Raw genomic sequence first — 10761 nt, 5'->3', positions numbered from 1 at the left:
GGGCGGGTCAGGAGAGGTCTGCCGTGCCATGTGGTCACCTCCGGGGCAGGCGGGGATCGAACTCATGTGGAAGAGGCTTTAGATTCTCAGTGCTGTGCTTTAACCCGCTGCGGCACCAGGGAGGGCCCATATGGTGTTTTTTAACCTGTTGCACCACCAGGGAGAGCCTGCATCCATTTTTTAAAAAGGAAACTGAGGGACTCCTTGGTAGCGCAAGGAGTGAAAGCACAGCACCATGAAACTATCCACAGCCACTGCAGCACAAGTTTGATTCCCAGTCCTGGAGGTGACCCACAGGGGGTAGCAGACCTCTCCTATCTTGCCTATTGCTCCCCTTCTGCCGTGTATTTCAATCAATCTGCCTGTTCTGTTCCCCACTCTGTCTCTGGTGAATCCTCACACTCCCTGATCCTCTGGCCTGGACCCCAGTTCTTGTATGAATGAATAAATAAATCTTTTTTAAAAAAGGAAATCGAGGTAAAGGAAAGTTTAGCCATTTCTGCAGAACAGCATTGCTGGAATGCTCCAGTGAGCTAAAGGAGGTAAAAGGGTTTGCGACTCCTAGCTCCCTGACCCTAGTTAGTTCTCAGGGGTGACTTACATAAATAAAACTTCCTGCTAATATAAGGAGTTACAGTTTACAAAAATCAATCCTGCCCCTGGAATCTTTGCAAGTTTGCCAACAAGTAAGTGTGTTCATGTAGGTTTTCAAATAACTTGCCAGGTGCTCCAGGAATATAAGTACCTCTGCAATGTTGGGATTTCAGGGCCTGCAACAGGTTAGCTGGAGAGACACAGGTCAGGGCAAGGGGTCTGTCTAATGACCCTCAGAGGGCACTTTGTCACTCCCCCTTAAAGACCAGTCTTATTCCAATCTTTGAGCTAAAAAACATTGGTGAGGTTTGAAGCCCAGTGTTGGTGATCCATGCTGACAGTCCGTGGTCAGCGGAAAGCACTTTTTCCTGGGACAGAAGAGTAGATGCTGGCAGAGCAGGACCCCACAGTAAGAAGGGACTGTCCCATACCTCCAGCACTAGGTCACCTCTGTCCTGAGTTGCCCATCCTGGAATAGACCCCTTCCAGGTCTGTTACCATGGCAACCCCCCACGACACGACCACAAAGGCAACCCAGCATCTCTGATCTCCAGCCTGTTGACAAAGGACTGAGTGGAGGACTCCAGCGCAGCCTTTCCCCACTTACCTTACCCCTCTCCCCTCTCTTCTTCTTTCTGGCCATTTACCCATCCAGTCAACACCTCTTCAGGCACACCAACTTCCGGAATCAGAGAATGGTCCCTTCCCGAGATATGTCTTCTACCTTTGTAAGTTGCTCCTCCTCTTCTCGTCCCACCTCATCACACTTCATGTTCAACCCAGGAGACAGATGATGAACTACTACTCAGCTGTAAACACCAAACTCCTTTGGAATGGGAGCCTTCCCGTCCCTGGAAGAGTTCTAGCAGAAACGGTGATCCCAGCCCACGTCTCGAGCTGCTAGGTCCTGTGGCCTCTATTCCTATATCTGTCTCCCCCTCAGTGGCCCCCCACTGCCCTGGCCCAGGTCCCAGGTTCTAGGAAGCAACCCCTCTGCTCTCCTGCCCCTTGTCAGCAAATAACTCATGCCTGAACTCCACTCTGGCTCTACAGAAGGGCCAGCAGCTTGGCCTAGTCTGGGCCCTCTGGCAGTTGAGCAAACTCCTTTCCCAGACTTCTCGCTGCTGCCGAGTACACAGCCAGGCCAAAACATGCACTGGTCTCTGCACATACTCTCACCTCTCCGCTTTGTCCACACTGCTCCCTCTGCAGGGAGGCACCCACTCGCCCTGCCCCAAGGGTCCTTCCACCTCCAGCTTAGCTGTGAAGCCTCCCCAAGCCTGATGCTTTCCTTGACCCTGTCTGCACCTCTCTTCTGAAGCTAGTTTCTGTCTTGCGAGGTTCACTTAGTGAACAACGGGCCCCACCCCACACTCAGACCAGGCTGCACCTTCTCGTGGCTGGCAGTGCACCACCCTGCCTGCAGCAGACTGAGAACATGTGAATGAACTAGCAATGAATCCAGACCCTAATCTGCTGTCTGTTGCTGTGCAGAAAGAATGCTTATCACAAAGTGATCAATACAATAAATACTTGCTGGGTGATGCTTTTGTAATTCTAGACCTTACAGAGATTTTTGAACTGAATTCTGTTGGGTGCTATCAAAAGAAAAAAAGGATCTAACAAAAATAACCCCTGCCCCTACCATCTGGCTCGTGAAATAAAACATCAGGCGAGCTGGCAGCAGGGCTGAGCCCACCAGACTTTGCCAGAAGTGCAGGCTGTGGGCCCACGCGTTTGTCACCTGAAGAACAAGTTAAACCCAGCCCACAGCCAGGGTCTGTGAAGGGGTGTGAGTCCTGGTCAGAGGGGCAGCTCGGCACTCTGGTGAGCTCCAAGGAAGGAAGTTTCAGATGGGTTCCCCAGGCCTCCTGCGAGCCCATGTGCTTGGCCACGGATGGCGTGAAGGGGACAAGAGCAAGAGGAGCAGAAGCGGCAGGCACCGGGGTGCCCGCCTTCGCCAGCTAGCCGCTGACTTGCTGTTCTTGCTTTTGGCCACAAAGCCCGATTTCTGGTCTCCCCACAGTAACTAATTTCCTGTGAGACTGGGGTTTTTTGGAGGAGAGGTTCTTGTGTTTACAGGGTCCTTAGAAGCCAGTTTATTTTTTTCTAAATGTATTTCCCCACATCATTGTTCACTTTTGTACAGTAACAGGTAACTCCCCTCGTGAAGCCATTAACGGCAGGTGGCTAACTGGTCTGTGTGGCATGGCTGTGAATTCCTGCATCCTTGTTTAAAGTCTCCACTGCCATCTGTGTGAAGAACAATGTATCATTAAACTTGTCTTTTTTTTTTTCAGCAAAAGAAACAAAAACCAAAAAAAAAAAAATTAGAAATGGTCGAAACTGCCGCTGTCCTGTCCAATGTTGCTACACTCCTCTCCTCCACAGAGGTGCCGTTATTCTCACCTGGAGCTTATCTCCCCCACGCTACCACTCACAGGTCACTGCAGCCACAGCGATGCATGTCAGCAGTGCTGTGGCTGCAGGGCGGGAGGCTAGGATACCTGTACCTGTTGCTTGGAGAAGGGCAACTTGGTCCTTAGCTTTAGAGAACACTGGTTTTTCCTACAGGTAACAAAATTAGAGAAAATATAAAAGAGGACTGTGTAAATTCTCCTGTTTCTGGAGATTTAAAATTGTAAGATTTTTTAATTTATGTATACAAGAACTGGGCCCAGTACAGGCCAGAGGTGTGGTGGGTGAGAGGATTCACTACCACAGGCAGAAATAGGGAGCAGAACAGGCAGATCCACTGAAATACACTGTTGAGGGGAGCAGCAGGAGACAGGAGAGGTTTGCTGTGCCATGGAGGTTACCTCCCTGGCTGGGGATCAAACTCAGGCCATAGCAGTGATAGCGCCGAGACTTAACCCATATGCCACCAGGCAGGGAGGCCCCCAAATTTTAATTTTTCTAGTAAATGTTATACATTGGGAATAAGCTAACACTGTTAATTTTTAAAGTTTGTATAAAACATGGGTCTTGATTACTTGCACTTTTATTTTTTTAAAAGATTTATTTCTGCATACAGAACTGGGGTACAGGTCAGAGGTGCAGATGCAGTGAGAGGATTCACTAGAGACAGAGTGGAGAGTGGACAGGCTGACTGATGAGTCAGTCACTGCTGTACAATGTGGATCACCTCCGGGGCTGGGGATTGAACTCATGCTGAAGTGGCTTTAGCTTTCTTTGTGCTGTGCTTTAACCTGCTATGCCACCATGTAGGGCCCTGCACTTTCATTTTTAAAAAATCTTAGAAAAATGATCATAAAAGACAGTGTAGTATATAGTGATAGATCACTAGACATCATAGGAGGGGCCTTAATTTGTATCTCAAACTAAGTTTTTCTGAGCCTCAACTTTCTCATCTTTAAATAGGGATAGCTTTTCAAAACTAATTAACCAAATCTTTCAAAACTTATCTAGAGTCAGGGCCCTCTCTGGTGGTGCAAAGGGTTAAGCACAGCACTGTGAAGCTCTCCCAAGTCACTGCAGCAGGAATCTGAGGCCTGGCCAGGGAGCCCCCGCGTGGCACAGCAGATCTCTCCTGTCTCCCCACTGTTCCCCTCAGCAGTGCATTTCAGTTGATCTGCCTGTTCTGTTCCTCACTGTCTCTGGTGAATCCTCTCATCCCTCACACCTCTGGCCTGTACCCCAGTTCTGTAAGTATACATAAATAAGCCTCTAAAATATATATGTATCTGAAATCATTGCGGGGGGGGGGAAGTTGTGAAAAAATCTGATATAAAGTGAGATGAGAGTATAAGCTGCTGCCAGTGTCAGCATCACCAGCAACAGCAATACTCGCCGCCTGGTGGCGAAAAGGAGGAACTGCAGACAGATAGAATTCAATAGTGTGTACACACAGGCATAGCAATTCAGATCCTTTCAACAATTACTGGGCACTGAAGAAAGCCTCTGACATAAGACAAAAAAAACTTACAGAAAAAATAGACTCAGGGCCTCCTTGGTGGTTCAGGTGTTAAGGACAGCACTATTGAGCTGTCACCAACAACTGCAGCAGTTCAATCCCTGACCACATGGTGCAGCCCACCTATCCTGTCTTGCCTTCTGCTCTCAACAATGTATTTCAGTGGATTGATTGGCCTACTGTTCCCCACTGAGTATTCCACCAGAGGAAGGGGGGCACACCTCAATTCTTGTATGTATCAATATATAAATCTTTAAAAAAAAAAAAAAGGCTTTCATGACTGGTAACGAGAGCTTTGGTGGTGGGAGAACTACAGGTAGACTACGTCCAGGAGGAGAAATCAAAGAAAAAAGAGATTTAAAAAATTAAGTCTATATAGTATTACCCTGATTGAGGTTAAAAAGGTAGAAAAAATAAGAGGTAGAAAAGGTTTACTCACAACCATGCTGCTTCTTACATTATTACCTTTTACTGTGGCTACCCAGTGACCAATCGAGAAGTAACTTGAGAATGATAGGCCACCAAATGAGCACAGTGGTACCTCTAGCGAGGGAAGTTTAAGACTATCACTCATATATTCACATTCAGAAATGAGAATATATCATCTTTATGTAACAAGTTTCTATACAAAAGAAAATTCAGGGGGCCTCCCTGGTGGCACAGGGGTTGACACACAGCACTGTGAAGCTATCAGCAGCCACTGCAGCATGAGTTCAATCCCTGGCCAGGGAGGTGTGACCACATGGCGCAACAGACCTTTCCTGTCTTGCCCTCTGCTCCCCTCAGCAGTGTATTTCAGTCATTCTACCAGTTCTGCTCACCACTGTCTGGTGGGTCCTCTCACTTCCTGCACTTCTGGCCTGTACCCCAGTTCTCATATGCATAGATAAATCTTTAAAAAGAAAAAAAAAGTCCAGGGAAAACAGAAGAGCCATGAGCAGCAGTTAGCTGGAGCTGTCTCACTCAGGCTCACAAGGGCCAACTGCCAACATTTCAGGAATTCTGCACAGCCGTATTGAAAATTAAAAAGGACATGATCAAAGGTAAGTAAATTATGCCTAACACAATAAATACCTCAAACTCATCATTTTCTATTTTTTTTATTATCCTGGTCTTTTCCCCTCACAGAAAATAATTATAGTATGTTTACTAACATGCTATAACATACTAACGGAAGAGACAACTGTCAAAAGCAACTTGCATCTCTATCCATCTACAGTGAGGTCTTTTGTGTGCCCTATTAAGCAGTATTTACTGAGCACTATTATTTAAGCAGTACTTATGAGACCCTAGTATGTGCCAGCTATTATTCTAAATACTAGGGATGCAACAGGGACCACAAAAGGTCCCTGCTCTCGTGGGACTTACTTACAACCTGAGGAGATGGTAATCATCAAATACTTACCAGTCAGGTAGTAGTAATCAGCACTGAAGAACAGCAGGCTTGGGGGATGAGTGCTGGGTGAGAAGCAGTTTTAGCTAGGGCCTCTCTGGTGAGACAAGTGAAGGAGCAAGCCATGTGGAGGGAAAAGCCTTCCAGGTTAAGGAACTAGTAGGGGTAATGGCTTTGAGGAGTGTGGTGAAAGCAGGTCCAGAACTGGCCAGAGGAGGATGCAGAGGTAGCTGGAGATAAGAGCCCAGGCCCCTTCCTATCAGATCCTTTCCATTCTCACTGACTCTGCTACCTGGGAAGCTGACATGGACAGTCTACATCTGTTAAGCTCCCTTGATCTCTGGCTTCCCAAGACTTAGCCAAAAAGGAAGCACTGGCAAGAAATCTAAGGCGTCTGAGGGCCAGCTTGTTAGTGACCTTCACCAGCTGAGCTGCGTCTGCTAGGGGCGGGAGTGCCGGGTCCCCCCATGGATGCTAGCTCCCGGGAACCACATGGCGCGCTCTACCGCCTAGCTACCCAGGGCTTCCACAGAATCGTGCCATCACCTTGTTTTTGTTCATTGCTTTTGGAGGTTTGCCTTACTATGGGTCTTTCTTGATTTAAGACAGCACAAAAGCACAAGGGCTTAAAAACTTCTCAGCATAGTTCTCTGATTTAACTTTGCTTTCTTCCTGCACTGAAACCCTTCTGCTTTGTTTTCAAGACTCAAATCAAGAATCACTTCCATCCAAGGTCTCTCCATACTGATGTTCCACTCCCAGTGATATATTTATTGCTCCCTGTGGAACCACATTCTAATTCTGTTAAAGCAGACCCCATCAAAAAAAAATACACATGGAAACACAAACCATCCATCTAGTCAAACAATCTTTATTGCTTGAATACAGATTTATGCAACCAGGGCAGAGGCTGTGGATGACTCGCTGAATTGGAAAAAAAAAAGGGGGGGGGTGAGAATGCTGGGTCAATACAGGTCCCTTCATATTTATTCACATTCCCAGTTAATGAAGCTACTTTCAAACAGCCCAAACAAACCCCAAATACATAAAATGCACTAAACTCCTGAGCTACTTTGTCTCCCTATGTATAACGAAGACGCTCAATCAGACATCCAAGGAAGAACCAGCCAGCATAAAAGGAAGCAGCTTTCTGCTGGAAACTGCGAATGTTTGGAAATTAATCGCGTGAGCAATCTGCCCCCCAAATTAAGACATCAACACCTGGGAGCAAAGCTAACAACTGAACTTTACCCACTATGTAAAAATGAGTCAAGGACCTTATTCATGTTCTAAGACCATGTCTGTAAACTATGGCCTTCTGCTCATCTTCAGAGCAGCACAGCCAAGCCCACTTTTGTATCATTTACAGATGCTTCTGCCACAATGGCAGAATTCAGAAAGCAGTTGACTCATAGATCCATAAGGTATAAGATAGCTGCTACCAGGTATTTCACTTTAATTCACTATTTAACTACCTAACTCCTGTTACTGAAAACATGAGTGACACTTACTATTTCCAATTGGGAGGGAGGACCCGCTTGGTCTTGTAATAGCGAGCCAATCGGTGAATACGACTCTCAATCAGAATGAGGCGGAATTTAGCATCCTTATCCTAAAAGTAAAAGTATAATTCAAGAAAACCACTCAAAACAATTAGACATTATTTTAACAAAGGTAGGCACAAATACCATGCACTTTCCCTAGTGCAGTTACCCAATACCTTGTATTAGAATCAGAGCCTGGACATTCCCTGGTGGTGCAATGGGTTAAAGTGAAGCATTATGAAGCTATCTGCAGCTACTGCAGTTTGATCCCCAGCCAGGGAGGGAACCCACATGGCGTGGCAGACCTCTACTGACTTGCACACTGTTCCCCTCAGCAGTGTGCTTCATCAATCTAATACCTGTTCTGCTCCCCCACTCTGTCTCTGGTGAATCACCTCATCACCTCTGACCTGTACCCCATTTCTGTATACATAAATAAATCTTTAAAACACACACACACACAACACACAAAACAACATAGATTATGCAAGTCCTCAAGGGAATTTAAGGTTGCAAATAAACAGTTCAGCATTCTTTTTAAAAAAAAATGCATTTTTATTTTTTTAAATTAACACTTCAACATTTTCAACCAACCAAATAAAATGTTATTATCCAAGTGAGTCAACACCTGCCCATCCCCACCTCTTTTGGAAGAATTTTTACTTCAAAGCAACTAGAATCTGAGGTATTATAAGCCACCTCAGATAATTCAAATCTGCTACTCATTTTATCGAAATCAGTAGGGATGGAGGAAGCTACAGCCTCTTACCTTTCTGTTCCTCTCAAGATGCTTTCGAACAGCAACAGCTTTTTTAATTAAATGATACAGATCCTCAGGAAGATCAGGAGCAAGTCCCTTGGACTTAAGAATTCTCAAGATTTTATTGCCTGTCACAAAACGTACTTGTGCAACACCATGTGAGTCTCTCAGGATCACACCTGAAAGGGCAATCATGTGTTAGATTCCCCCACCAAATACACAGCCCCAAGTGTGAGAGGTGAGAACACTTTCCAAGTTTTACATCTTAAAATGGGACTTACTGTCACACATCTGAGAAATGTAAGAAAGCATGCACTGCTCAGACATCCAAAGAAGGCTACCCACACCAGCTGAAACGAGCTTTCATTCAGGTTCAGACTTCCATCACACTAAAACCTAAAACCTTTCTTTTTAGCCTCAAAACAGCACCCACTACCACACAGTATGTAGAGTCTATCCAGTGATCCCTCCACTAGATGGTAAGCTCCAGGAGGGCAGATTTTACCCTTTTTTGGTCTATTGTATTTCCAGGGTCTGGAACTACACAGCAGGCAAACTTGGGCTGAATGAAGACAGTCAAATAAAGTCACAGCGGAAGTTTCAGCCACATCTAAGAGAAAGTGTGACTAGTATGCTGGTTGGCCGACCTCAGTTTGTCCACTGAAGAGCTTTGCAACTTAGGGCTTGTTGTAGGGCGGCCTTAGTTTCCTCAGTCCTAAGACGGGAGCAAATACTAGCATCTATTTTAAAGTACTGCTGTCAAAATTCAAGCACAATCAGTATATGTGAAGTACTTTGATCCACGCATCCACTAGAGTGCTTATCCCGTAACACGTGTTAAGCTGTATCGAGATTTTAATTAATTTGTTGTCTTCCAAGGAAGAACCTGAGATTTCAACAGGTCTCGGGCCTCAACAGCGAAGCTCGGGAACAGTCAAAAAGTTTTCAAGGCTCATGAAGGGCCCCATTTACCCCAGAGACTCTTTCAGCAAACTACACGACGGCAGGCGGAGAAGATATTCAAGACACTCACCGATCTGTGAGGGAGTCAGGCCCTTCTTGGCCAGTTTGTAGATCTGCTCCTTCACGTCGTCAGACGTCAATTTCAGCCACTGTTTATGCAAGAGAAAGCGGCCTTGGGGCGGGAATCTGGGACCCGGGCAGAAGCACGGCGATCCCCTCCACCCCCGAGCCGCGCCCGGCCGCCGCTCTTCTCGAGCGGCGACAGCATCCCCCTTCTTGTCCCCGGTCCTCGCACGCTACTTACGGTAGGGACGCTGCGACGGTAGGGCAGAGCCGACTGGGACAGGCCCTTTCTGGGGAGAGAAGTAGTTGCAGAATGAGGCGACGGTCCGTGCCTCGAAAGGCCAGATCATTATCCCCCTCCCCGGGCCCGCTCCCCACATGCCCTCCGTCCCCTCCCTACCACCACGGCCCAGCCCCGCAATCTGCTCGGCCGCCCGAACGCACCCGGGAGCATGCATGCGACCCATGATGGCGGCGGGAAGGCAGCGAAAGAGAACGAGCGTGGGGACGCCGCAGGAAGTCACCCAGCACGCAGGAAGTGACCTCACACGTCCCGTCTTCTCTACGAGCAGGGGGCGGAGCTACACTACGTGGCCCCCGGCGCCTGCAAGCATACGTCTCCCCAAGAGCATCTTTGCGTCAGTGAAGTTCGCAAGCAACTGCATGTCCCGGCATGCATCGGTCCGGCGGCACCACGCTGCCCGGGCGGGAAACTGAGTCCGCCTCTAGGCGGGGCTGGTCGGCTTTAGTAAGTGCGGGTTCGGTTCTGTACTGGGAGCACTTTACTGACAAATCAGAGTGTAAGAGAGAAGGGAGAGGGAGAACGGACCAGGCGCTTATGAATGGGAAGGGGTGGGGGCTGGCATGATACATAGGTAGGTAGATGCTGTAGGTTAGCTCCCTGGCTGGCGGGGGTCAAATTCGTAACGCAGTGGCTGGCGATAGCGCAGAAACTTGAACCCCTGTGCCACCAGGGAGGCCCTTCTCCATCTTTTTTTTTAAAAAAGATTATTTTTATCTATTTAAGCGTTTAAGAACTGGGCTGTAGGCCAGTGGTGCAGGGGTGGGGTGGGTGAGATAGAACAGACGGATCTACCGAAATACACTGCTGAGGAAAAGCTTGCTGCGCTGTGTGGGCTAGCTCTCTGTCCAGGGATTGAACTCATGCCACAATGGCTGGCTTGAGAGCATTGAGACTTTAACCCCCGCACCATTAAGGAGGCCCATGTACCACATATTTATCCAGTCCTCTTGTCACTGGGTGAAGATGTTATGAGCTTCCCCCATTAGTATCATCAATACCTTAACCACCTCCAGAGAGCAGGATATACTCAGTACTTGCTAACCCAGCACTTGCTTAGTGAGCAAAGGAAGAAGCAAAAGAAACTAAAATGTAAAAGCTAGATCCCAGCTCCTGTCATTTTGCAGACAGCCTTTCCTCCCATGGAAAGTACTTTGAAAAAACTTTGCTTCTAACCTCTCAGTCTCTATGGATCTTCCACAACCTGGC

At 47.3% G+C, this 10761-nt stretch overlaps 1 protein-coding gene across 1 annotated transcript; it reads right to left on the bottom strand.

The window, feature by feature from the left end:
* Positions 1-6772: 6772 nt before the first annotated feature.
* Positions 6773-9791, bottom strand: RPS13 (ribosomal protein S13). The gene is made up of 6 exons (XM_004683012.2): positions 9696-9791; positions 9493-9541; positions 9259-9337; positions 8235-8404; positions 7433-7533; positions 6773-6845 (listed from the first exon to the last, which is right to left on the bottom strand). Exons 1-6 carry the CDS (start codon positions 9716-9718, stop codon positions 6812-6814), a joined length of 456 nt encoding a protein of 151 aa, XP_004683069.1. The 5' UTR covers positions 9719-9791; the 3' UTR covers positions 6773-6811.
* Between the last annotated feature and the right edge of the window lie 970 nt (positions 9792-10761).

The sequence above is a fragment of the Condylura cristata genome, unplaced genomic scaffold (assembly GCF_000260355.1).
Source record: "Condylura cristata isolate star-nosed mole 26May11 unplaced genomic scaffold, ConCri1.0 scaffold00015, whole genome shotgun sequence".
NCBI lineage: Eukaryota > Metazoa > Chordata > Mammalia > Eulipotyphla > Talpidae > Condylura > Condylura cristata.
This window is presented reverse-complemented; position numbering and strand designations above follow the sequence as displayed.